This window comes from Rhea pennata, chromosome 3 (genome assembly GCF_028389875.1).
Source record: "Rhea pennata isolate bPtePen1 chromosome 3, bPtePen1.pri, whole genome shotgun sequence".
Taxonomy (NCBI): Eukaryota; Metazoa; Chordata; class Aves; order Rheiformes; family Rheidae; genus Rhea; species Rhea pennata.
Window position 1 is genome coordinate 105455929 of NC_084665.1, and position 27744 is coordinate 105483672.

The following is a 27744-nucleotide window of genomic DNA, read 5'->3' on the forward strand; positions in this document are numbered from 1 at the left end:
TTTGATAAAAAATAATAAAAAAACCCCTCAAATAAACAATCAAAAAATGTATGACTGCCTGCATACTTTTTGGAATAACTGGATTAACTTTCCTAAATGTTAAAGAAATACCTGTAAAACCTAGGAAACTCATTATTTGACCTTAAAGAATTTATTCTTTTCCCTTTTTGCTTAGAAATTAGGGTTTTACTATTAATTTGGCTGTTACTTTAAGGAATCATTATCAGCATTAAAATAAAATCATATTCTGAAGTGAATAATTATCAGATCATTGGAAAACAGCTAAGGATACTTAATTGGAAAAGAAGAAAGACTCTTTGCAAGTTATCCAGAAGATATTCAGAATATCTTTTATTTCTATGGCAGACAAGAGATTGTTGATTAATGTTCAGATTTCTTAATCTAGCTATCCTGTCTTAAATCTTAAATTTTTACAAGAGTGGCAGAACTGAGGTTTTGATTCTGTTTGTTCAAGCACATGCTATCAATTAATAACAGAACTTTTCTGTCAAGTTAGCAAAAAGCTTGCCCAAGACTAAAGTAAACCTGGAAAAAACTTGTAACTTTAGTTATTGGATCAGATTTCTTTCCCAGAGTGGATGGAGGAGGAGGAGAGATCCCTGCTGCACAACAGAGTGATGCAAGGAGGAATTATAAAAGTCTACTAAATTACGCACCATATTTGCAAAGAAAAAGTGAACTTTTTCGCAGGCAAGCGCAGCTACCGCACTGAATCTACTGCAGTCAGAGCAGTAATTACAACAGACCCTTGCTAGCTGCTGAGCTCTGCTTACACAGAGGTCAATAAGGTGGCAAAGTTAAAATGTTCCAGACAGTGACACAGGTGCATTTATGCCCACCAGCGCTTAAATGGATTGTAACTATACCTGCATTTCTATCACATATATTCTATTAACTTGCAGTAAGAAACTTGACCTCTTAATTTATCTGGGAAAGGCCTTATTTTCCTATCACAGTAATTTCTGGAATTTTAACAAAATAAATCCCATTTTATGCAGGGATCAATCCAAATGATTTTGAAGTGTCATTTGAAAACCCTGCAGAGAGCAAGAAAATTGATTTTAGATGTACACTCTAATGAATATTTAACTTATGTGAAGTTGATCAAGACCAACAGCAATTGAGAAAGGGAGACAAACTGATTAGACCCTTTCTGTATAGTACCGTATCATGATCTTGACAAGTTTCTGTTTATTTAAACATGGAAAAGAAGCATAGGTTTTGGCTTGTGCCTACTCAGAATAAAGGCTATGCAATTCTAAAAAATAATAAAAGATGAGCAAGTAGAACTGAGTATTTTGATAAAGAGAGAGCTGCCAACTGGAACTAGATTAGATGAATGAGTCGTCTGACGACTGGATAGTGCTACATCTTTGTAGCACTTAGCTATGTTTTTGGTCTTTATGAATCTGGCGGCTTAGCAGCTTGACAGTTGGCACTGGCATCCTAAGGCTTATTTTTAAACTTGGCAGTGGTATACTAACACTTGTTCTCATTCTCATATTAACCATTTCTAAAATATTCAAAGCAAATATCTGGGGAAGTAATAATTTATGATTATTTTATCGATTAATTTCCTATGTTGAAATATTTCATTAAATGAGGTACAATTATGTACTTTTTTTCCAAATGAACTACAGAAAAATGCCACTTAATAAAGAAATTAATAAAGAACTGTTTCAGTGATATTTTCGATAAGGCATAATAAATAATGTATGCCCGGGGTTCATTTAGAACTGTCTAAAACCACAATTTTCTTTAATTGATAGGCCTTACAAAATGTGACTTGAAATGACAATATGTCGTTTGAGGATGCTTTATAAAATGTCACTCAAGGTTTAATTGCATCTATTCTGTTGCTAGTGATAAGGCAGTAAGGAAAGACAAAAAGTGCTGTAGCAAGGAAATCTTTTTTTAGTAACTGAGAATTCTGTGTTTTAAGTCACTGCTGGTTTTTTTTGTCAGTTATGTTACAACAGTAATATAGTAAAATGAATCCTAAATGATCTTTCAAATCAGAACTTTGTCATATAAGGTTAAGTAGGCAGGCCTGATCGTTTGAATTCAGACTGTAAATTAATTTTAAAAGGTTAAACTGATTGACTTTTTTTTTTATTTTTATTTATTATGCAGTAAACAACTTTTACTTGAATAAGTATTTTATTAGCTTTTATTTTAAAAGAAGGTTAGAATACAGGGCTTTGCACTCTGGAATGTATTTGTTTGATAAGGAGAGGAAGATCTGGTAAAAATGACTGCATGTTCAAAAGATACTTAATCAAAATATGGATGGTTTTTAAGGTACTATTTTTGTTCTTACCCTGTCCTTGGGTGTCTGCTTATCAGAGTTTGCATCTTGCTTGTAGGTAGATTTTGTTACTGAAATACTACTCTTTGTCCATACCCTAAAACTGAGCTAAAACTTATCATTGAGGTTTAATCCCTTCCTTATGCAATGAAAAGTACAGCTTGTCAAAAATACCAGATTAAAATTTTTGATGAGATGACTATTTCTTGTTTGAAGAAAAATGTAAGATTTTTAATTATCTGCAATGATTCTTTAGTGATTCTTTTGTATTTTACATATGCAACATGTTCAGGTATTTTATCTAAGCTACATACTTGCAGTATATATGCCTTTTTGTCAAGGTCTAAGTGGTGCAAATCATACGTGTTTGCATGTACAGTCTGTATAACACACATATTTTCTAAATTTAGAGCACTTAATTCCTGACTACTGAGAGATCCAAATGTTTGTAGCTTTATACTTCAAGTAGTCAATTATGCTGATGTGAACAGCACTTTGTGCAGTTGCTTACAACTTCACAATAACCATGAGTGTTTAGATTAATTACTTGCATATTTTAAAATGCAATTTGCTAATCACTATGAGTTAGAATTTTTGAAGCCTGAGGCGCTATGCGCTGTAAAATTACTCCAAGCGCAGTGATGCATTAATGTTCCCATGCAATGTTCTGGTTATATCAAAAGCACAAAACAGAGAAGGCCACAGCCAAGAGTGAGGGTCAGTCCGAGGAGGGCAACCAGCTCCAAGGCCAGCTGGTGAAGCACAGCTTATTGCCACACAGCCCAGCCCTCCCACCCTCTGAGCACTGAGGCCACGTCCTGCCTGCCTGCACTCATTCTTAGGCAATTTATTACCTGTTTTAGTATTCCACAGTCTGGTTACCATAGTCTGAGTGCTGTCTCTGTCCAAGGAAGCCCCCAACCCCAGGCTGCTGGAAAGGGGAAAATGAGTCAGAGGAAGGGTCATTCGGTACAGGCTCTGTTTTCCCTAAGCATCCACATCTGTCAGAGAGAAAATGCTGGCTCTCTGTCAAACTGAGTTAAATGGTTTCTATGCTCTTACCTAACTGATGTTGCCTTTCCATTGCTGAGCTAACTTGGTCTCTTGCAATTGCTGTTATGAATAGATTAAATAGCTCTGCCTCCCTCTGGGCAGATATCTCTAGCAGCCTGAGTTGCACAGGCTTTCACTGGTAATGCACAGTGTATAAATCTGGCCTTTTATAGGGGATTGCCAAAAATAATCAACTGTATAAGCCTTCCTTGTCAGCTGTAAAAGTCAGCACTTTAGAGCTCAAACCTTATTCCAGGGCTCTGCAACATAAACAGCGAGCGGCATCTTAATCACCACTAGCATGTTACTTGATGTCAATGTAAACACAGTGGGAGATGGTGTCATTGCGAATGTTGTCATAACAGAATTTAACAACAAGCAGCTGGCGCCAAAGAGTTACGGCTGACTTGGTAATTCTGTGCGTTTTGCTGGCTACCCGGGATGGGAAAAGCCTGCTTGCTGTCTTCCGAGAGCACAGGTAGAACCTGTATAACTTAAAATCATATTCATGCGTTTGGTTCCTTAAAAAAAACACAAGTTAATAAACATAAAAAGCCTGCAATAAATAAAATATGATGAAATATGAACAAGCAGAAAGACTAAAAAAAAGTCGGAATAATCAATTTTTGTTTTTTTAATGGTTCTAACTCTGATACTGATGATGACTGCAGTGGAAATCAATATCTCACTATTAGTTTCTGTATTGAAGTATTGGCACAGGATGTATTAATTTGCTTTTCTTTGTCTTTCTTAGATGATCTGATGTGAATGCTTGAAACGTATACAGTTATGGGAAAACAAGGAAAAAATTGTTCTAGATATCAGAAAACAAATCGTGACTCTCTTCTCATTTATTATGGGTTTACAGCAGTTTTACAGTCATTGCAATGTTTGCATATCAGCTTGAATCCTCAGTTTTATCCATGAGTTCTTTAAATTTCAATTCCTTTCCCTTTTCATCCCTCGTAGGCACAACGGCCCTTTCAATATGCACTGTATCAAAAGAAATAAGGGAGGAATCACACAAATGGCCTGACTGAACAACAAAACGATCTCCTTTAGGAGTGCAGATCCATCTCAAAAAAAAAAAAAAAAAAAAAAATGTATCTTTCATTTAAAAAAGATTTCAGTTATCAGGGTCCATAGAGTAAGATACGAAATTTAATGAAAAGAACTGCCCTCTTCTGAGAAACTCCAGCAAGTCATGAAACTCTAGATATCCTTGCCTGCCACAGACTTTATACATTCCTTCATGCCAAAAAATTACTTTTAGGTACTACTAATGCGTATATAAAAAAGTGGTTGTAAGGATTAGTACCTGTTGGATCGTCTTCAGCAACTTTCTCTTCTTTTTCAATACTTAAAGAAATCTTTCTGCCTCTCTCCAATCCTCCTTTCATTTTAGTCTCTTATTAGCTGTTTATTCTCTTTCAAAAGTCTCCCTTTTTAATGTCTAAACACAGTATTCCTCTTCTTTTGATGCAAATAAATCCTTTCTCCTTCAAATATTGCTTTAAAATTCACTTTCACTGACAACTTTGATTTTCTGCTCCTACTTTATCTGTTGTCTTAATTAGTTATTCAGTTAGTGTCCTAATTAGACTGTACGTTCCTTGTGTCAGGCACCTTGTCAAGCTATTTGTTCTTAAATCTCCACATGCCCCTATACTGTGTAAATAATACCTAAAGAGAATAGCAGTAATTAAAGATAATAAAATGGGTAAAAATTGAAACACTTCTCTTATGACCTTTCACTTATGCAGAAATATTTTTAATTGATATTGATATAGCTTTCATAGTTGCATTACAACATACTGAAAGTAATTTTATGAGTTTTTAATTTTTCATGCCAATGAGTTACATATATATTTTTTCTAATTATATCTGTTTTAATACCCCATGTTAATATTAGTCAAAACATCTTTAAAGCTTTCAGTGAAATCTTAGGGGGCAAGGAAGAATACAAAAAGGTCTTTGGTCACAGATTAGACAACATTCCAGACTTAACAGTAAATTCATGCATACTGTGTGCATATAAGAGAAGAGTTTGGTCTGCTGTGCCAGGAACAAGGATGATGATTTGCTTATTTAAAATGCAGCTCCACTAATAACAGACACTCTCTTCATCAGCTGAAGGAGCTTGTGGAGGGACACTACGCGGGACAAGTGGAACTATTTCAAGTCCACATTTCCCTTCAGAGTATGAAAATAATGCTGATTGCACCTGGACCATATTGGCTGAACCAGGAGATACCATTGCTTTGGTCTTTACTGACTTCCAGTTAGAAGAAGGATATGACTTCTTAGAGATCAGTGGAACAGAAGCACCATCCATATGGTAAGTCAGAGGTCTTGCAAAGATCTCAGTTTCTGTTTTTTCTTGTTTGCTGGTGAGTCTTTTGACAAAGTATTTAATGATAGCTATTTTTTCTACATGTTAGTAATGATTGCTTTATTATGCATTTTCCTTTGGTCCCTTTCACCCTCCAGAACTAAAAGCAGTGTAGCAGTCTGCTTCCTTCTGACTCTTCATCCTTCCTCCTTTTTGTCCATCTCCAAGTGTTATACGGGTATAACCCATATGGGTTATATCTTAGCTGTGAGCATTTATTGACGTTATATGCAGAACTGTTTGAACTTGGTATGGGATAGTTTTCAGATGTTGTATGTTGAACAGCTATCATACTCCAGTAATGAATGTAAAGAGTAAAATTCAGCCCAATAGAAAGTCAGAAATAGAGAGAGAGCAAACACATTTCATTTTATGCTAAGCAGGCTGTAATTCAGTCCTGTGTCATGTGCTGATATGTGTATGTTGGCTGATGTCAACACTGTTTGCTAAACAATATTAAGCCTTATTCATTATAATATTGAATCTAGATTCTCTGCACTGAGTAAAAGAAGAAAGCTTTGTCTATGGGAATAAATTTAATTGCTGAAAAGTTTGTATTAGGATTTCTCTGCAATCTATATAGTCATCTTTTTCTTAAATATCTGAGAAGACTATCTTGTGCTTATTGTGTGTGCCTTTACACAATAAATGTAGCCTAGAAAAAAAATACAGATCTGCTGCTCACAGGTGACTGATGGATATTATCTTCAGAATATCCTTTCTGGATTTCTGATCCAATCTCACTATTATATTAATGTTATGATTGATTAGGTAATTCATAATATTAATGACTGTGAAGTTCTAGGTAGCATCTGAATGTGCAGAAACTCTGCTTGGTAAATAAGTAAAAACTTTGTTTCAAAGAGACTCCTGGATCTACCTCACAAGATTCTCCTCTATATTTCCAAAATACCAGAAGTTATTTAACAACAGCTATTGAAGCAGCTCAGGATTAAATTAAGTGCTCATGTCTGTCTGCTGTCTGAAGTACGATATCATCTCTTTCTCTCATGCACAGACATGACAATAATCATGAATTCCAATTTTTTGTTATTTTGATTTCTAAGGACAAAAGTTTGGAATCTTGAAGGTGAAGAACTAAAGGAATCTTGCTGCAGAACACAAAAATCTGTCCATTTAATTTTGACTGCAAGTGTCCAATGGATATCTAACAATACATGTGCAACTTTATTGTTAGAAATTCAGCTGTTACTGAATTTGAGCATATAAATGCAGGGATAACTTTACTTTTTTGGATAATCAGATATACATATCCATTCTCTAGAAAGTTTATCATAATAGATGATGTAGAAAGTATGAGCAGATAGAAATGTGCTCTGCATTGACCCCATATGGTATTGGCCAGTGTTACTGTAGGAAATCAGATACGATAAAAATCTTCTTTATCCTAGAATTCAGTCTGAACATTTTTCTTTTTTCCCCTGATATTTTTGTTTGGATTGGAGGTTTTTACTTGTAATGCTTATAATGCTAACCCTGATTAATAAACCCTAAATGTTTATTGTATGTTTCAAGAATCATTACTAAAAGTTTGAAAAAGCAATGAGAAGTTCTATAAGAAACATTGAAAGGGTTATTGGATAATTTGGAGTGAAGCTGCACGTTCAGTTATATTAAGCAAGAACGGTTACCATAGCTACATTAGAGACAGGCTAAATGTAGTGCATGATGTAATCTACTAAAATCAGCTGTGGGATTAAATGTGAATTTGTTCCGTATTAAAAATTAATGGTCTATAGGTGTAGCATTTTAAAATGTGATTTTTTTTCAACTGCTGTCTTTTATTGTTTCTGGTATCATGTCAACAGCTTCATATAGTAATTCTGTTTTAGACAACACATACTCTGTTAGCATGGTCCAGTAATTATGATTGTTCTTTCAATTAAATCAGGTTTTGCTGTAGAACTAGCCAAACATTTTCCTAGTTAAGAACATAGAAAGGCAGATACACGAGCATACAAAAGCTAGAAAAAGAGTAAGCATAAAGAAAATAATTTCAGACTGATGATTCATTCTTTAGTGCTTTTATTATATAGCACAATGGTTCTGGATTATCCTCTGCAGACATATCAACAAGGTTATAAGCAGTTCTAAAATGACTACAGTGAAAACTGGATGGACGTTTTATAAACAAATAAAGTTATGGAAATGCCAGAAAAAAAGAAACTTTATATGACGAGGAAAAATAATCTGATATATATATATCAATATTATATGTTTCTAAACCTTCTTTAAGATGCTCAGTTAATTTCCAGGTTATATGGCTGGCTAATAACCTGCTTTCCAATGCATTGAAAGGATCAAAGAAATTTCTTTACCTTTCCTTACTTTTAAAAGATTATTTGAAAATCTTTTATAAAGTCCATCCTAATATTATTCATTTATAAAATGTTAAAGTGGTAACATCTCACTATTCATTTTATGTCCATGATACAATTTTAGTGTCCAAATCTATATAAGGCCTTTTCTCAGTAAAGACCAGTAATATAGCTCTGGATCTTGAATGGATGTGCATACCTTAGATGCACATATTTTTATTCCTGTTTTGAAACAATATGACTGTCAACATGTTTAAAAAGATGAACACTAGTGTCTGCAGAATGAAAGCAAAGCAGGTAGAACAGAATTTTTAATCTTAGGAAGGAAGTAAGAGTATTAATTACAATGTAGATAAAATGACCATTTTTATATATTTGAATCACTTGCTTAATTTGCTATTACATTAAGGCATCTAAGATTTTAAACATATCCTGAGAGTAGGTGAGCTGGCAATGCCAAAAATAGTACTTCTGGGAGCATATCAAAAAGAGTGCCTCTTTGCTATGTCTTGAATCCATCGAAAAGTCCAGCAAATGGCTGAATTTTTAAAGAATCTGAATGGTTCCTCTGTTGTTAATTATTAAAATTGAATAAAAGTACTTATATAATTCCAAACATATCTCTTTCGATTTCAGCTAAAGTTTATGATACTTACAATTACATAAAGGTTGGATCTAAAGAGAGTATTAAGAAGTATCAAATAGCTCATGCTGAATAAACACGTTTTTAAATAAAAATCTGGACTTTATTGCTTGGGGAAAGCATTCCACTGGAAATTCCACTGGAATACTCTTTCATCTTAATGAGTCTTCCCAAAGACAACACTGTTCTGTGCCAGAACATGAAACAGAGTTTTGATTTGTTTTGTTTTTTAATTTGGATGGAGTAATCTAGTTCATTATTTTCAAGTGAGGCAAAGCTGGGCAATTCATAAGGCTGTAGTTAGGTCACATGTATGCTTGCTCATGCAAACATTTGGATTTGACCTAGTTTTTGCAAGATTAAAATTCATTTGACAGAAAAATCTCCAAGCGTATTAAAGTATGTGTGGAAGGTGATTATGATGCTAAGAATAATCCTGCAATTATTAGTTTTGAACTAAGTTCTTTAAACTGAGCACACTTTGTTCTAAAATTTAATTTACTTTTATCCTACTTTATCTTACAATTCTAGTGTTATCTGACTCTGCTTCCATTTGGACTTAAATTATTATCCTTCAAATTTTTGTCATGCAAATATAAGAAAATAAACTACATTTTGGACTTCAGCTTAGTCTAAATTTATTTCCTAATATCATTTAAAAATACCTTTAGGATTACTCTGACTTCCTTTATAAATCATCTCAATATAGTAGTGAACACCTTTCAAAATGCATGTGAATGAGTGTGATGTAGAAGCAGCAACAGCAAATTGCTTTTCCTCGGCAAATGATTTGACGTAGGAAGCTGGAGCCATATGAATCTCTCTTCTTGCTTCTGTGCTAATGAATAATTTCTTGCAACAACTGGGTCACAATACTAATTTGTGGTTTTTAGATAAATGTGTTAATACAAGCTCTTAGGTACAATTCAGGCCTGTAGTATTCAAATCTGTATATTTGCTGTCTTGTTTATAGAGAGCTGTCTTAATCTTGCAACCTCTTTGTGAGAGGTCTATATAAAGACAGTACATGAGACTATTGGGTGCTGTAAATCACTTTTTTAATATGCACCAACATTAGTAGGCCTATGCATATGAGCTGAGTATTTATCCCAGAAGTATATGAGAATATAGCTAAAGATCACCATCTGTTGGTTTATTGTGAAAAGTTTCATTACTTATCAAGGTATGTTCAATAAAGTTGTTGTTATATACCAGAAAAAGCTTTTGGATATGCTATTATCAATACAGGGTTCTGTATTTTTTATCCTTTTCCATGAAAAAAGAAAAGATGTGCTGTGATACAAGGAGAGAAAGGCAATTAGACTTTTTACAGGCAATTAGAATTGGAATTAGAATTACAAGGAGAGAAAAGCAATTCGAATTTTACATTTGAGAACCCTTATTGGATTTTATTCATTCATTTGTTTGGGTTCTTTTTTAGCCTGTTTAGAGAATTTTTGTCATTGGTGAAACTCTTGCTGACCTCATGTTATGGTTTTGGGGAACTGTAGAGGGTTGTCCTGCTACCTACTAGCTTTCAGAAGCTCTTCCTACCTTTCTGAAGGTTTTATTTGGATTTCCTGTTTTACACGTTTTGATTGGGAAACTAGATTCAGTAAGTATAGATATCTGTGCTTGATAACTTGCCTGTCTGACCTTTCTGCCTGCACATTTTGCTAGAAAAAGCAGAAAAAATAATAATCTCTGTGTGAGTATCTCTGTGTGTGTACATTTGTGTCACTTTTGAATAGAGATAGCTAGCACAGTGATCTGTCCTACTCTAATTCCAAGGATGAATACTCCATTAGTGGAACAGGGTTATAAATCACTCTGTTATTCTACTCAGAGTACAAATATGAGTTGTATTGCAGTTAACAACTTTTATTGTCATATGATAGTAAAGGAAGTTGCAAAGTTACTGTTAAATTCTTTCTGATAGCTTCCATTTTGCAAAGTTCCCAGTTTCTTTATAAAAAGTGCATAGCCTATTGCATTTGAAAATCAACGTTAATGCTGCTTTGCACTTGAACATAAGTGCCTTGCATTTGAAATGTTAGAAAACATTTTCAAGCACATGTAGCAATGCTAATAACTTTTATAACCAACTTCACACTGACTTCATGAAGATTTTAACTAACTTTGCATAGAACATTTCTAAAAACCAAAGGTTTCATTGGTGGTGTATAGATACTTTCAAGATAAGCAAGGAAGATACTGTGTGTATCTGTATGAGGAGCATTAGAAGATTGAAAAACAGAGTGTTTCTGACAGAATGCTAGATATTTGCATTTAGTAGTATGTTCATTTACCTAATTAGGACTATATTTATATTTGGTGAAATATAAAGATATGCCCTTACTGACTGATTTCTTCCATGTCCCTTAAAGACTCTATAGACAACTTATCTCCAGCATCTAAATCCTGTCAGTTGCTGCCTTTGCTGCTGCTTCACTTCCCACAGTTTCTTCCAGTCATTTTGTGTTGGCAACACCAGTGCTTTCCCTGCTGCCTTTTCTTCTCCTCCTTCCAACATTTTCTGTTTCTACATCCTCCTCCAGCTTTTGCTACCATGTTCAAATGAGAATTGAAACTTTCTAGTTGAACTTCTTGTCCTTTTCCCTTGGGCTTTGCTAGATTAAGGTATGAAATTCATACTTTCTCTTCCCAACCATTTACTCAGTCGCTGTAATGAATTCCGAATCTTGTCAGCAATCTGTCAGCCGCTGTGTTAGTTCCGCCCTAATGCCAGTATCCAAACTGCAAAAATATTCCCATCTAAAAACACAAAAAATGGTCTATAACAATATTTGCAAACAATGTACTGAAATTCACTGCCTCTGGAGATCTGTAATCTTGGACTGAATATCTTGTCTCATTGATCTCAGAATTGTTAAACAGTCCCAGAAAGGATTATCCACTTGCAGATTATGGCATTTGGAAGGAAAATAGCAGCAATTTTGCATAGAATGAAGCCGTATGCACTATGCAGGCAACTGACACATTATTAGTTTTATCTAGTCTTTTATCAAGTATGCTTTGGAAAGCAATATCAAAGTATTGCTTTCCAAAGTCTTTTAAAATTGTCTGAGTGAGAAATATCCTGTTTTAATTCAGTATCTATACACAGTTCTTTGGCATAACACTTGCTATACCCAAACAGATGCAAATAAACAGCTTCTTCATTCCTACAGTTTTCCAATAACAGGTATTAATAAGCTGATCTCATCAGTGATGTATCTTGTACTTTGCTATATTGATCAGTCATGATGTTCCAAAATGGATTTTCTGCAGGCATTCAAACACCAGCCTGAAAAAATGAATTATCCACAGTTGTAAGTAATTTGTTAGCAGACTTGGGAAAATACAATGAACTCTGCTCTATATCTTGGTAGTCCATAGAAAGTAAAAACAAAGTAGATGAGACAGGTAGTGCATTGTCTCTTCTAAGAGTTCAATGGGAGGAAAGATAAAACCTGACTACTAATGATATTAAAGCAAAACTTCAATTACATTGAAGCATTACATACTTTCCCCCATACTGGACATTGTCTTCTTCCTTTCAGCATCACAAAGGCATCTTTAATTTTTTTTCATTGTTTCAGAAACAGGAGAATGTGTGTGGATATTTTTTGTCTGATTTATTATTATTGTGGAAAGAGGCAAAGGAGGAGATGAGCGTTGTTGGTCCCAATGAGGCAGCTTCGAGTTCTAATGACCAATATAACAATAGTGAAGAGAAGGACAAAAGGTACAGCTAGTGTATTAGAAAATAAGCAGAAATGGAACTATGAGCTTGCATGTGATCAGTGCATTCCCAGAGAAGCACTGTAAGGAAGTGGGATCGTGCAGGTGGTAAGAGGTTGAGTAGGAGAGCTGGAAGCCAAGAATGAATCTAACATGGTGAAGGTTTTGTTTGGGTAGGTTGGGACCTGACAGACTTTTAGAGAGTTGGTAAGGTCTTGGAAACAGCTGCATTGTAGATTTGGAGGGGCTTGGAAATATAAACTTCAAAGCAGCAATGGTGAGAATTTGGTACTATAGGTCAGGAAAGCCTTTGCAGAGTGTTATCCCAAATGTGCTTGGGGAGTGTGCTCTAGTCAACGCAGAGTGAACAAAAATATCTTAAGCCCACAGAGACACCATGGTCACTAATGCTGTCACTTCGCTCCAGCAGGCATAGCCTCTCTCCTTTCCTCTTCCTCCCCAAAGAGGACTGTTTCGGTACATTCACCCTTCTGTGCAGGAGAGCAGAGAAGCCCTGACTACTCTCTTTTTTTCCTTATCAGTATATCCTGTGGATGATGGCAAGTGCTGAAGTACATACCTAATTCCTCTTAGAGCTTCACCTAGAAATATAACAAAATACTTTCTCATTCTTCTGTTAGGACTACAGGTTCCTTTGACTTCTATGTTACTTTGTGTTCAAAGGTGGGGATGATGGAAATACTCTGATAAAAAAAAGAAAAAAAAAGAAAAAAGGTGGTAGAGTCTTGATGCAAAGGTGAATATACTTAAGGACTAAGTAACAAATATATTTAATTTACACTAATATCTTACATAAAATTATTTCAAAATTCCTTTGGCTTGTATTTAAAGAAAGTACATTTGAAATGTTTTTTTTTTTTTGGGGGGGAGGGGGGCAGGAGGAGAAGGGGGCGGTATTTTTAATCCTAAATAACACATACATGTTTTTAGTAGCTAAATGTACAAAAGTATGTGGAAGCTTTTGCAAAGGTGTTGATCCTAAAGTTAACAGGATGGTAAATTAACTCCATACAAGTAGTAGTGGCTATGAACTAGTATAATCTCTTGCCTGTCTGTGTTAAGTGTAAAGAAATAGCTCTTACACGGAGACCACTCAGCTGTTAACACCAGCATGTGAACAGTGTTTGAAGTGAGAAGTACAGAAGCAGCAAATTGAGGCTTAATTCACAGAACACTATTGCTTCCTTTGCACCTATTAATTTACAGCCTACTGTGCTGAAGAGGTATAAAGGCTTAATTCATCCCACATCACAAACTGACAGGAACATAAGAGTGAAAGAACTCACTTAAGGGAGTGCTGTGACTTACAATATAATTTTCCATCACATTTAAAATAACAGAAAAAGTACTAGATTTTTAAGAGTAAGTATGTGAACGAGGCTTTAAATGCATTAACCGAAAGCTTGCATTGCTTCCTACAAAATGCCATTAGCATTACTGTCTAACCCTAGGGATTCAGTATTCCCCTGCAGTTTCCCTCTATCTGGGCTATTGCATTATTTTAAAGTAGGTGTATGGTTAGCCTAGTTTTCTTGCAAAATCTTTGGCAGTATTTTCAGGAAGTGTATTGTAACTATGAAGCAGCTCACGTCAGTGTATTTAGGTCATAAGTCTTTCTTAGGGGGATATTTATTAATCACGGGGGTTCTTGCTTTATGCAGTATCTATCTATTACAGTCAGCCTCTTAGGAAGAACAAAATTCACAGATATTTTTGACATCCGGACTTCTAGATTAATACTTTTTCCCCTTCTTTTGCCCCATAGCCCTACCAGTAATTCCAGATTTGCTTACAGAAATCACAATAACTCTTGAAAAATATATCTACTCTCTCATTTTTCCACAACAATTTATGGAATTGAAACTGGACTGTTGACTAACGGTAGAAGTATGCATTAACACTTAAAAAGGAAAGAGAAAGTCATGAAGAAAATGTTGCTAACAGTGTATATGTACATATAAATCTGAAGAGATATTACAAAAATGCAGAAACAATATGATGTGGTTTTTCTCAGCAAACCAATATTTGCAAAAAACTGCACTGGGTATATTAGACCAATCATGAAAATGTAAGACCAATACTTTGTGGAGATTATAACCCAAGTTCTATTTTTTTGCCTAGTATTTTGTTTAGGAATGTACCAAAAAAAAAATCACAGTGAGTCAAATAGTGTGTCGAAGTTATATTGGCAGAAATAGTGGCCTCTTCTCCTGTTATGATCAGTGATAATGAAGCAATTTCTTATCAAACTTCTCTACCTAACTTCTCTTCTAATGTGCTGTGTTTTTCAATGTTAAATCAAAAATATATAAATTGTAAAGATGTACTACTTTTGTTTTATATGTCTTGTCATTTTTCTAACATGAGTTTTATAATACTCAATTATGTGAAAAACTATTTGTTATGGATTTGCATAGCTGAACACACTCTTACTTTCCAGTAAATTTTACAGCAAATAAAATATCAGTGAGTAATCATTTTTCTTTTAAACAAGAATAGAATTTTAGAAAATAAGATTCAGGTGTGAATGTAAGTCTGCTTTATTTTTGACCTAGATGTATTGAAAACTTAAAATATTTGTTAGCACATTTTTGAACAAGATACACACAAATGGACATACTCATCAAAAAAACTACTATCTGAATTTCCACTGCAGGCTTTTTTGGCAGCTACTTGTTATTTGCATGGTTCTTCCACTATGACCTGTGTGGTAATCTACGTTAGCTCAGAGTAAACCCATCAATGAACTAATCCTACAGTAATGTTAATAAATACTTTGGCCCCTGGTATTTCTGTGTAGTTTGCACGTAAATTGTATTGATTACTTCTTTGACTCTTAAATAATGTTAAATTGAATTTAAATTACATGTTTATTGACAGCTTTTGACAGCATTTTTAGATGTCTGTGCAGTAGGCTAGTAATTGGACTTTTTTTTTTCTGGAGAAATCTGCCCTTAGAAAATGTGTGTTGTCTTATATTGCTGATGTTTTAAATAGTTAAAGCATAAAGCATAGAAACTTTAGATATGACATGTAGGCAGTAACTGGGATACCATTTATGTTCTTATTCTCAAATGAGTAAGCAAGAGGACATTCAAAAGTGAAATGAATTTACTGTAAAAAAATAAAAGCAAAGTTTTGACTATTAGTTTTTGAAGGTTGTAGCAGTACACTGACTAAACATGCAACTGAGATTAACAAGTAATAGTATCCCACTTTTAGTGAAGATACCAGGGCCAGAAAAGAAATGCAAGTTTTATAGGCCAGAGAGCAAGAACTTGTATTTGGACAGCTATTATTTTTTTAGAATAAAGTACTTAGGTGTTAAAATCTATTGATCAGAAATAAAATATAATATAATATAACTTGAAGATCTGACTTATGTAATAGGAATATGTAATCGTTGAAGATTTTCACAAAATCCTCCACGGGATATACGATTGCCTAAATTTGAAGCTGATCAAGCATGCCTTTTTTTTTTTTTTTTTTTTTTTTTTTTTTTTTTTTAAGATTCATAGCTGTGGGAAACCTTAGATAAGGTATTGAAATGAATGCTGCAAAACAAATATTATTCAATATCAGAACAAAATCTGCACTTAGAATGTATTCATTGTTGCACATCTATTTTGAACGGTATCAGCACTTAGAACAATAGAATATTTAGAACTGCACCAGCAGTTAGAATAGTATCACCAAATTGCCAAAAAAAATGTGTATGTTACTTTGGAAGTAGTGTGTAAATTAATTTAAATAATTTAAATGAGGCTTATAAATCATGTATTTAGCTTCATTGTTATGGTAATCTACAATTGTCTTTGTTTAGTTGATTGAAGTGAAGGCAGTTTAGAACACACACTGAAACAGAAGTAAAATATATTCTACAAGAGAAAATATGCAGATTTCCTGGAGTGTCATTTGTTATCTTTCTGTGAACATAAAAATATTAATATTACAAAGTTGAACACTCAAGAATAAAGAATGATAGCCTTATTTGACCCTCTTGTACATAAAATTTGACATATCTTTTTAATTGTGCCATCAAATGCTCTCATTTCTCACCATCCTCTGAGACTGAATTATTGTACGTTTAAAGAGACTCTAGTCAGTAGCACTGCTGCTTCATATGTCAAAATGAGAAGTTGAGTGCATTATGCAGGTTATTAAAGAAAAACAAAAGAAATATCTCAAAATACAGACAAGCGAGATACTACCTTAAAAACTAGGTCTTATACATGCTTTTGCCACAGAGTTGCTATGTCATATTAAACAGCTCTTTTCAGTCAAGCTTTCTACAGGTAGTTGCTAATACTGTGGTCCTCATTTCATGTATACCTAAGTCCGCTCCTGTAGCTCTTCTTTCAGCTGTAACAGAGTTAATGAGAGCTTGATGCAAACAATTTCAGATACTAAAGACCACAGTTTTTGTCTTGAGTCTGAGTACTGTATGGAATTAACATTAGTTTGGTACTGTTTCTAGTATCCATACTTTAGTCCTTATTGTCGAAACCAATCTTTAAGTTAGTAGTTACAAAGAGCACGATATATGGAATACAATGTGTTATGTTTTCTTTCTTATGCTATAAGAAAAATTATTATTATTATTTATATAGCTATAAGTCTTCCAGATATTAGACGTGTTGTGCAAACATAAACAAAAAGATCATCTGAAGTTCAGAGGTATTGTAAAGGAGCGTATTTAAAGATACAGAAAATTATTATTTTTCTCATTCATTATTTATGGACAAATTTCAATTAGTTTCAGTCTTGTTTAACTTGATGAATTCTTCTTTCTTTATGAATGAAATAATTTGAATAATGTTTATTAAAAAACATCACTTTGCAGCTTAGATACTGTCCTACTAGTTGTACTGTAGGAATACTCAAGACATTTCCTCCTGTTAATCACATGTTAGCAACTTATACAAGAGACTGAATGCTACATTTTAGTTTCTCAGTCTGAAAACAGTACTTGATTAATTGATTCACATGAATTATCAAGCACACAGTACTTGAGTACTTGATACATGTGAGTGTATAGCCACAAAGGGGAAATCATGCTTAAGCAACTGATAGATTTCCATGATGGGATGACTGGCTGGGTAGATGAGGTGAGAGCAGTGGGTGTTGCCTACCTTGACTTCAGCAAGGCTTTTGATAACATCCTCATAGGCAAGCACTGGAGATGCAGACTAGATGAGCAGACAGTGAAGTAGATGATTGAAAAGTGGCTGAAGGGCAGAGTTTAGAGGGTTGTGATCAATGGTGCAAGTCCAGCTGGAGTAAGTAACTAGGGCGTGTCCCCGAGGGGTCAATATTGGGTCCAGTCCTGTTCAACTTATTCATCAATAACCTGGATGAAGGGACAGAGACAAGTTTGCTGATACCAAACTGGGAGGAGTGGCTATTACACCAGAGGGCTGTGCTGCCACACATTGAGAAAATAATAGGTCGTACCTAGCTGAACCAACAAAGTAAGGTATAATAAAGACAAAGAAAGAATGAATGGATTTATTAAACATATTAGCAAATTTTGAAGGTAAGTGTTGAATTCTCCATTGCCTCTTTTCTTCAAATGGACATTAGATGTCCAACTTGTAATGCTCACAAGAGGGGTAACACCAAGATTCCTAGTTCTATGACATAGACCCTAGATGGTCTAAACACTTGATCTACCATATAAATCTGAGAGCTGAATTAATAATATGTATTTATATGTGAGATTTATTCACATTTTAAATGGTATCATCATTTTTAAACAAAAATGTGATATGACTTTGAATAAAAGAGTAAGTTATAATCTTTTATCTTGTGAGAATATGTTATTGTCAAATTTCAGACACTAATCATTTAATAAATAGGTTTACAGTAAAAGAAGATCTATCATTTCAAAATTTTTAAAGAATTTTCAGTATACTTCTCAGAACACTGAAGAGAAGGATTACTTGTTTGATATCAACTGTTTGCTGAAGAGTTCACAGCTCCTCTTTGTTCCAAATTTGGATACTATTTACTTTTACTTCTCAGAAATTAGAATTTCCTTTTCTTTAAACAAAAAATATATAGAAGAGTAGTATCTTCGCAACAGCGTAATATCTTTCCCACTCAGACTTTATACCACTATTTTTCACTTTTTGTCTTAGACAAAACCTGTTTTGTTCATATCAATGTTTCACACAGCAGGTTCTTACTAAGAAAAACATTGAAACGAGCAAAACAGTTTTTCCCCCCCTCTCATTATTCCAGAATCATGACTGACTTCTATTTACTAAATAAATTACCTGTAGTTTTCTCCATGCACAGGCAGCTCTTGCCTGTGGTGCAAAGTCGATGTACATTTTTGTTAAGATATCATGATCCAGTCAAATCAGAGAACAGATATGAATTAAGAAGCATTCATTGTAATAATCAATTCTGACTTTCTGTGTAAAATAAACTATAAAAATTCTTCATCTGAATAAGAGTGTATTTTTCAGAAAAAAATACATCTACCCTGGATTTAGAATTCTCCAGTCTTTCAGAATCTTTTGTAATGTGTTCCAGTGGTTGATTATCCTTATTGTTAAAATCAAGCATCTTATTTCTAAGCTTGAATTTGGGTGGTTTCAGATATCAGCCATAGCGTGCTCTTCTGTCTTTGTCTGCAAGATTAAAGAGCTGTTATCAAACTTCAGTCTCCCATGAGTACTTACGAAACATTACCAAACCATTTTCTCTGATAATGTAAATATATCATTTTTTTGAGTCTTACACAAAAAGGCATCTCATTCTTAAATTATTCTTGAATTTTCTTCAAACTCACAGAAATCTGTAACATCTGTTTGGTTGCAAACTAGAATTGTGAACTAGAAAAAAAATTATAGTAGTAGGCATTTGCATGTTATTATCTTAACACTGTAATACAAGCTTATGTTAAGCTGATGAGCCATCTGTCCCCATATTAATTGCTAAGGTGAGGCTATTTTGTGATGTTGACATGCCCAGAGAGATAACTCAAGAACTTTGTTTGGATGGAAACTGATTGATCCAAAATAGAGAAATATCCTAGAAATAATATGATATGCTTGTGCTTTCTATGTTTACCAAGTTACAACTGACCAATCTTCTTCCCTTCTGCCAGTCCAGAGCAGTAAGTGCCACAACATATCACTTGATCAGACTTTTTCTGGAAGTCTAACAAAAACAGTAGAGGGGCTCTGCCCAATGAGCAGTATGATAACTTCTCCCAGTTGAGACAGCAGAGCCCTCCAATCAACTGAGGAGGAAGACCTCTCTTCCATGGGCTGTATTTCTATAGCCCACACTTTTTCAAAGCTGTCTTCTTGAGAATCAAAAGTGAGTGCTTCTCTTTCCCCTTCTGGGTTGAATTTTTAAGTTTTTTTTCTGGGCATCTTGTTCCCTGCACATAACACTTGCCATTACCAAACAAGTTCAGTTGTGCTTCAGGATGTTAAAGAGCCCATACTCCTTGTGAGATTAAGAAACAACAGAAAATGAACCAAAGGCAAGCCTTGCAAAATCCTCACAGAAAATTGGAGAAAGAACCCTCTTCAGAACATAAGTAGCAAATGGAGAGGTAGGAAAGTGAAAAAGGGCATACAGTTCCCTTACCTCGATGTTAGCCAGAAGAATTCTGGCTTCAGTTGACTTTCACTGAGGCATTAGAGTTCTAATGGGAATTACTCTTATTTTCTGGCAGGTGGCAGGGAGGCTGTCAGGGGGTAATTTAAGGAATGCAGCTGCAAAATCAGAACCACACCACTCAATGACATATGATTTAAAATTCATTTACTATGCCGGTTGGGTATACTGGCTGAATTGTGATTTCTTTTCTGCGACACACGCACATGTCACACGCTCACACCAACCAAGACCCAATCCCTTTGGTGCAGTTTCACCTGGCACCATGATCTCAGGGGAAAAGGACCCTCACATCAACTAGTTGGCATGTCCAGTATGCTGCTGGCTTTCCTTGTATGTGTAGCAGTTCCACCTTGCGCTCAGCTTTCTGTACGTTTTGTCTCATGCCTGCATATATTCCCCTCGAGGATCTTTTATTTTAACTATTTATAGCTTTTTGCGTTAGATTGCTGGCATAAGCTGCCAGTGGCCTCACTAACCACATAGCCCCAGGCCAACCTCACTGACTTTCTCCATATCCATATCATAGCAGTTGTCACAGAAGTTTCTGTCACCCTGTGGCCTCCCACTCCAAATGTATTACAGAGCAAGTTACATAGAAAGTTTGCCTTTTTTTTTTTTTTTTGTTTTTCTCCAACTCATACCGTATCAATCTAGTCAATTAAAGCTTGCAGATGTACCTGAGGTCTCATTTGTGCTTCAGGGTGAAGTGTTGACTTCACCCTGTGATAGAGGTCAGATATTTGAATCCATAATCATAGAGAAGCCATGCTATGCTAAAACTTCATTTTCAGTTCCTTTGAGTCATCATTCTAGATGTCCTGGCAGTCTTAAAACTTGTATCCAAAACATAACGTATAAAGTAAACCCTCAAAAATAAGAGCTATCACCTTCATTCTCAGCAGTTTTATTGCAGTTGCTAGCTACTTTCTCAATCTCCAATCACTTTTAAAGGTCAGATCCAGTATTCTTCTCTTAAAGTTCTATTCTTCTTGATGCTAAACTATGGTTTTGGTAAACATGTTTTACAGACTTTGTAAATGGGAGCTTAGAAACCTTCTAAAACTCACAAAGTTGGGATCTTGACGCTACTGCATTAGGCTTCCTTCAGAACAATTTTGGGACAAGCCTGCTGTTCAGAGTGCCCCCAGGCTCCACCCTTCAGAAGTTTCATTTTTTAATCTATCCAATAGGGAAATCTAGAGTGATGTGAAGAAAGAGAAAAGGGAAAGACAAAAGGAAAGAAAACAATTTTGGAGAAGTTAACAGTGCTGTATCCAAAGCTAAATACATTCCTTGATCATGGATAGCTACTAACCAAAATTTATTTTCTAATAGTGGCTTGAAAATAGACAAGAATCTTGAGTTCCATCAAGAGATTCAAAGGTCCCAAGGAGCATGTTTTGCTTCAGAAACATTGGATTTTGGAAGTGTAGCAATAGCGAATAGAATGTTATGAAAGTAGTGATGCTAAATGAAAGCATGTTGAAAAAATTTCTAATTCCTTTTCTTCTATAATTTGTATTTTCTTGTAATTAGCAAGTAGCTGGTGTTCTTGTACATAGCAAGAGGTAGTTTCTTTATTACAGTAACTTACTTCACAGATATATTCATAACCAAAGCATTTAGGTTTCATTCTGACATCAAGATCTAGAGAGACAGATCTGCAGAGATGGGGATTGCTCATTTGTAAAGGATAGGCTGAACATACTGAAAAGTGCCAGTAGCTGTACTTGTGCACTTGTGTTCATGTGCTAACTAGATTAAGAACACTTAACCTGAGAAAATGCAAAATATATAGTATTGTGTGTTACACTGCATTTTGTTACCTGCAGCTGGGAAATTCTTTTGGATTTTTTATTGCAGTTTTTGGTGCATAACATTATGACACATGGGTTCTTCTATATTTGATAGATATAGTCAATACAAATTTACCACTTGGAGAGCTATACCAAAGTTTATAGGAGATGCAAAGTCTGATTTATTGGACAAGATGTGCATGATCCAAAAAGTTCAGAAGGAGTGGAGAAAAATATGGTATGAAAATTTAATGAAAAAATAATCCTTTTTATTCTAAGCATGTTACTAGAAATAGTGTACATCTGTCTCGCCCAGCAGCTGCATGTTGTTGAAGCTCTTGAGGGTGCTTGTGGAGGTGAGGAGAATAAAAATCACAATTTGCACAGCAAAAAGGAAAAAAAAATAGAGAGTCAGAAATCTAGTCAATGTGTAATATCAAAATAAAAGAATGTTGGGCTGATCTGTCTCAAAAATAATGGAAACAACTGAAAATTTGAAAATGTTAAATGAGATCTCCTAAGTTTTAATATATTATTATGATGAAAGATGAATACAGAAGAGGATAACTTAACTATTGATGATTTTATTTGCAAATAGTACTTGAAGATTTGCCATCTCTTTTCCCTGTTCTTCTTTATCACATTTAGTTGGACATACTTCTGTGTGAACATCCTTGTCATTGGCAAAAACTTAGAATGTTAGTAGTTGCATATGCAATTATTATATCTTGCATAAAAGAATTCTATAAAGCCAGGTTCAATAATTTATAATGCTTGAATTACAATGGCACTGCATTGCACTCATTTTTATAGAGCAGATTACTTATTTACTTTACACCTTGAAATAGGTATCAAATGAACCCTCTGCTAACTAATGATCTTGAACCATGAGTCATGGGATTTCAGAGCGAAAGCATTTTAAATAAGTCAGTTCATATAAATCACAGAGAGATCAGTGTTCTTTTATTTTTCATTTCCTGCAAGTCATGCAATTTACAGAAAAGACACCCAACTGGCACAATCATATCATATTTATCCACATAACCGCACCTTTGTATGTTGTAGTTTATACTATGATGGCAATATGTCTCAGCACCGTTCTTAGCATCCATTCTTGCCTCTCGGCTTCATTTCTTAAATAGGAAGATCTAAATTAGAGGTAGTAAGATCTATAGCATCTTATCTGCCTACCTTTTCAGGTTTCTAGTGTGAGCCTGATGAAAAAAATATCTCAACCACTGTAAGACAAATCTAATCAAAGAGCTTGGATTTGGCTCAGATTTAAGTCATCAAAAAGTTTCTATTTCTCCAGTTTCTCTTTCAGTGGCTTTTTATTTTTTTTTCTAATGTAGACTAACTGTGAATATAGATCATGATATTTCAAAATTATCATCTCTAATTCCAAGTCTAATTTTGATTTAACTCTAAATCAATCTTTCTAACTGAGACTTGAGGCAGTCAAAAGATAAAGTCAATGACAATAGTTAGCAGCTGATGTCAATGAGGTGAAGCTCTCACTCCTGATGGTAGTCTGTCTGGCTTCCACTGTATTGGAAAATTCCATTGTATATTGGAAAATATAACCCTCTGACATCTAAGTATGTCAGTTATGCTTTGATTCAGATACATCGAGAAATGTTAAATTCTTCAAATAAATAAAAGGGTAGAACTCTACAGTGAAACTGTAAGAGACAAAAATGTAGAGAGAGTAGATATATATGCTTATACAAGATTCTCTCTATTTGTATATTGGCTGCAGGAGAATATAAAATATATTTGTTTATAACTTCCTTGAATCACTACAAATATTTTAAAGATAATGATTTAACTTTTAACAAAACTATGGCATATATTATACATTAGGAAAAAAAATGAAATTAATGATAATTAAAAACATCCATAAAAGTAATGTTATCACTAAACAAAGTATATTGGTTTTAATTTTAAAATATAAGATATATTTAAAATAATGAAGTATTTCTAAAAGACACTGAGTTGCTTGTCTCTTTCTCTCTGAATTTTTAAGGTGAAACCAACTTGACATGGAATCTTTTAGGGCTTTAAAGTAAATATTAGTATGGGAAGACAGCAGATTGATTCTTATATATTAAATATTAGAAAAGAAAGAAAAAAGTACAAGCTAACCATACAAATTTTCTAAATGACAATCTTGGTTTTATTCAGTATAGAGAGACTATTCAGCAGAAGAAATCTTTATGTTTCAGAAGATGTCAGAAAATATTGTTGACGGACCTAAAAAATGTTCAGTTGAATCATAAGTGGATAAAGTTCCTGGTTGTTCACAGATTGACATACTTATTAGTTCAAACCTATTAGTTTTCATGCTACTGCTGGATAGTTTGTATACAATTATTGGGGTATTTAAATTCTTAATTACATTTTATTCTTTCTATTTTAGCTATCTTTATGGGTACCTCATTATTGGAAGCTGTACAATATGTTGATTCAGTAGTTATATCAAACTACTATTTTTTTTCTACTGCTTTTCACTCTTCTTCCATTTTAGAATGATTATGGCAACAAACAGAGTAGTTAAAGAAACTGAAAATGCTTGCATTTTTGTTCTGAAATACTAGTTTATATTCAAACTTCATTACTGACAGGTTATCACCAAACTACTGAAAAAAAAAAGAAAAAAGATCTAAAACAGATTTACTTCCTTTTGAGAAGCGATGACTATGGCAACTGAAGAAAAATCTGGCCAGCTGAGGCTGTAGAGTGTTAGAAAAATACAGTCATATTTCATCCTCTTTTCAATGATTACAGATTAATGACTTTCAAGCTGTATTGATAGTCATCTGCATGTCTGTAATGTGGTGACTGCATAGAAGCAATTTGCTTTAGCTAAGGATAGCAATGACTAGATTTCTTAATTCTCCATAGCATCTTACAGATTTTTGCAGGAACTACAGATAGATTTTACAATATGAAACATATTTTCTGTGGCACTTTTCCCTCCCTTTTTCTCCTATGCCCAAATTATTTACAAACTAAAAAAAAAAAAAAAGAAAAGAAAAGAAAAGAAAAGAAAAGAAAAGAAAAGAAAAGAAAAGAAAAGAAAGAACTGAACATATATAGTTAACACATATATACATATATTAACACAATAAACATATATTGTGTAAGGTATACACAATATATATGGATACACAGAAGAAAACACTTTTAACATATACATATACATTGGAGAGACTTTATTTATGTAATCAAAAGGCTTAGGCCAATTAAACTGAGACGTAAAGCACATTGCAAAGAATAAATAGAGAACATGAGAAGAAAAACAGTGTATGGGTTGAAGTACAGTGTGCTAATGTGTAAGTGGACATAGGAATAGACTGTCACATTTCTCTGTAGCTCTGTATTAGAGATAGTGTATCTGTTCCAAACTGGAGTGATCAAGAAAAACAGAATTTTGTCAGCACTTTTTTTTGCATAGGTATGGGCTTTTCGCCTGTTGCCACTACCTGTTGCCCTGAATTTTATTTTATTAGCTCGAATTCAGATAATATTTATGAGTTGATTCTTTTCTAAATATTAATCTGATGTTCCCGATACTTCTCTAATTTACAAAACATTAATATTAGTTGCTTTTGGTGGATAAATATGTAAGGTTCTCAGAGAGAAGCAATATATTTTATTAGTCCAACTGCTATTACTAGATAAAATACACAAACTTCTCAGTATGCAATCCATTCTTCTGATATGAGACAAATATCAAATCTAAATACAGATAGAGAACAGCTGTTACAATTTTTTTAACTTGCATATGTTAATCATCTAGGTGATCCAAGGAAAAAAGCTTGTACGTACCTGTTGAACCATCACAGATGTTAAAAAGGAAAGCGCTGACAAGTACATCAGTTCTTATGAGACAACAAGAAAATAATTTTGTGCAACATTAAGGGATTAGTAGGAAGATAAATGCCATAAAATCACTCTCTCTCCCGAATCTATGATACTTAGTGCTCAGTCTCATTTATTAGCTTTAGATTCAAAACTCACTTTTTGAAGGCATCTTGTGAGTCTCCTTTGAGAATCTTGACTGTAAAATTAGTGTAGATGTTTTGATTAAAAAAGAAAAAATATATATATTCTGCCACTGTTGACTGGAGATTTCTTTCCTCATCAGTTATCTGAATGAGTTCATTCACGTGCATTGTGGTTATTTAGTTTCACCCCCAAAAGTTTCTATGAAAGCATTTAGGCCACTGTATGAAAAATATATTCTGGGAAGTGTATGTATCGGAGCCAATGGTTTTTATGTTTCTGTATTTTTCTCTAAGCTAAATTGGATGATTGCACATACCATTAATAGTACTTCTATAGAATGAGACTGGGAACAAAGTTTGCTTTTTTATAAGATATGAAATTATACAGAGAAGTACTTCTGCATTTTATAACCAAATGCTATAGCATTCATTGGAAAAGTTATGCTTTGTAGCTTATAAAGTGTTAACTTGGTATTAAGGAGATTTATTTTCAAAGGAAGGACCAACTAAACATGACCTGAAGTTCTATGTTTATATACAAAAATTCAGTGTCTGTATAGAACTACATAAACCATCAAAACTTACTGTATTACATTCTGGAATATTTTGAATGTTTCTTTCCTTGCATATATTCTCTCTTGAATGACTGCAAATTTATAGTATTGCAAATACTTGTGTAGAAAGCTCATGATAGGTAGGATACATACACATTTTGTTCTATGTTTATATATGCCTACTTATCCAACCAGCATTCTTATCTTGTTTATATCAATTTTTAAATTCTTTGAAAGACATTCAATTTGCATTTCTTGTTTTATCAGCATTATTATATTCTTGTAGTGTATCTGTAACATGCTCTGTGATATTCTTGTCCACAAATAGTTATCTAGTCTTGATAAGTTGCACAACTTTAACAGATCATTGTTAGATATAATGAGGAAGATAACAGTCTTTATGCTATCCAGAAGCATCTTGTGGAATCTTGTAAAGATGCTGAGATTTTATCTTCTCCAAGACTTGTCTTCATAATGAAATTCTGTATTATTACAACTTTCCAAGAATTCTCATTATATAAGCAATGAGATCCATAGAGTTTTGGGGTATTTTGTGGTCACAAAAACAAAACAAAATAAACAACAAAAAAAAACAGAAAATGCAATTTCCCAGTAGAAAGCACAATGAAATGGATTACATCATTACTTTTATATTGGTTCCTTCTTCTTTTTTTCCTTTTATATTGTATTTGTATGTGTGTTTTGAAGAGAGGAAAGCCTTCAGAGAGAATATATACATACACACGCACACACACACACATATATATACACATACATATACATATGCATTTTTTCCTATGTCTTACTAATAATCTAATTAGGTTTTATTTGAAAAGCATTATTATTATTATCACAAGCCAACTTGGACTGCATCGTATATTTAAGTAGTATTAAAATTAGCATAATAAAATTTGTCATTGTTTTGGCTGTTTTTCATATGTGTTGATTTAACTTAAATACTGTGTTCTTACTCTCTTCTCTGTGTAGGCATCAGCATGAATTCACTAACTCTACTGGATATACAATACTTTAGATAGAGAACAAAAAAGCCAGATCATACAGATATTTTATGACATTTTCCATTTGTGTGAAACTTAAGATTATTTTGCACTGTGATTTTGTTAAGCGATAGGAACTTAGTCAGTATTTACCTCCTAAAGCATTATATGAGCTCATTATGAAGTACAGGCTTCTTACTCATCAGAAGTTGTGCAAAATCATT

At 33.9% G+C, this 27744-nt stretch overlaps 1 protein-coding gene across 1 annotated transcript in view; it reads left to right on the forward strand.

Annotated features, from left to right (window-relative positions):
- The window catches only part of CSMD1 (CUB and Sushi multiple domains 1), a 1182441-nt gene that overhangs the window by 569786 nt on the left and 584911 nt on the right, over positions 1–27744 (forward strand). The window contains exon 5 of the mRNA XM_062571121.1: positions 5513–5720. Coding sequence (XP_062427105.1) covers positions 5513–5720 — 208 coding nt within the window. The remainder of the gene's footprint in view (positions 1–5512; positions 5721–27744) is intronic.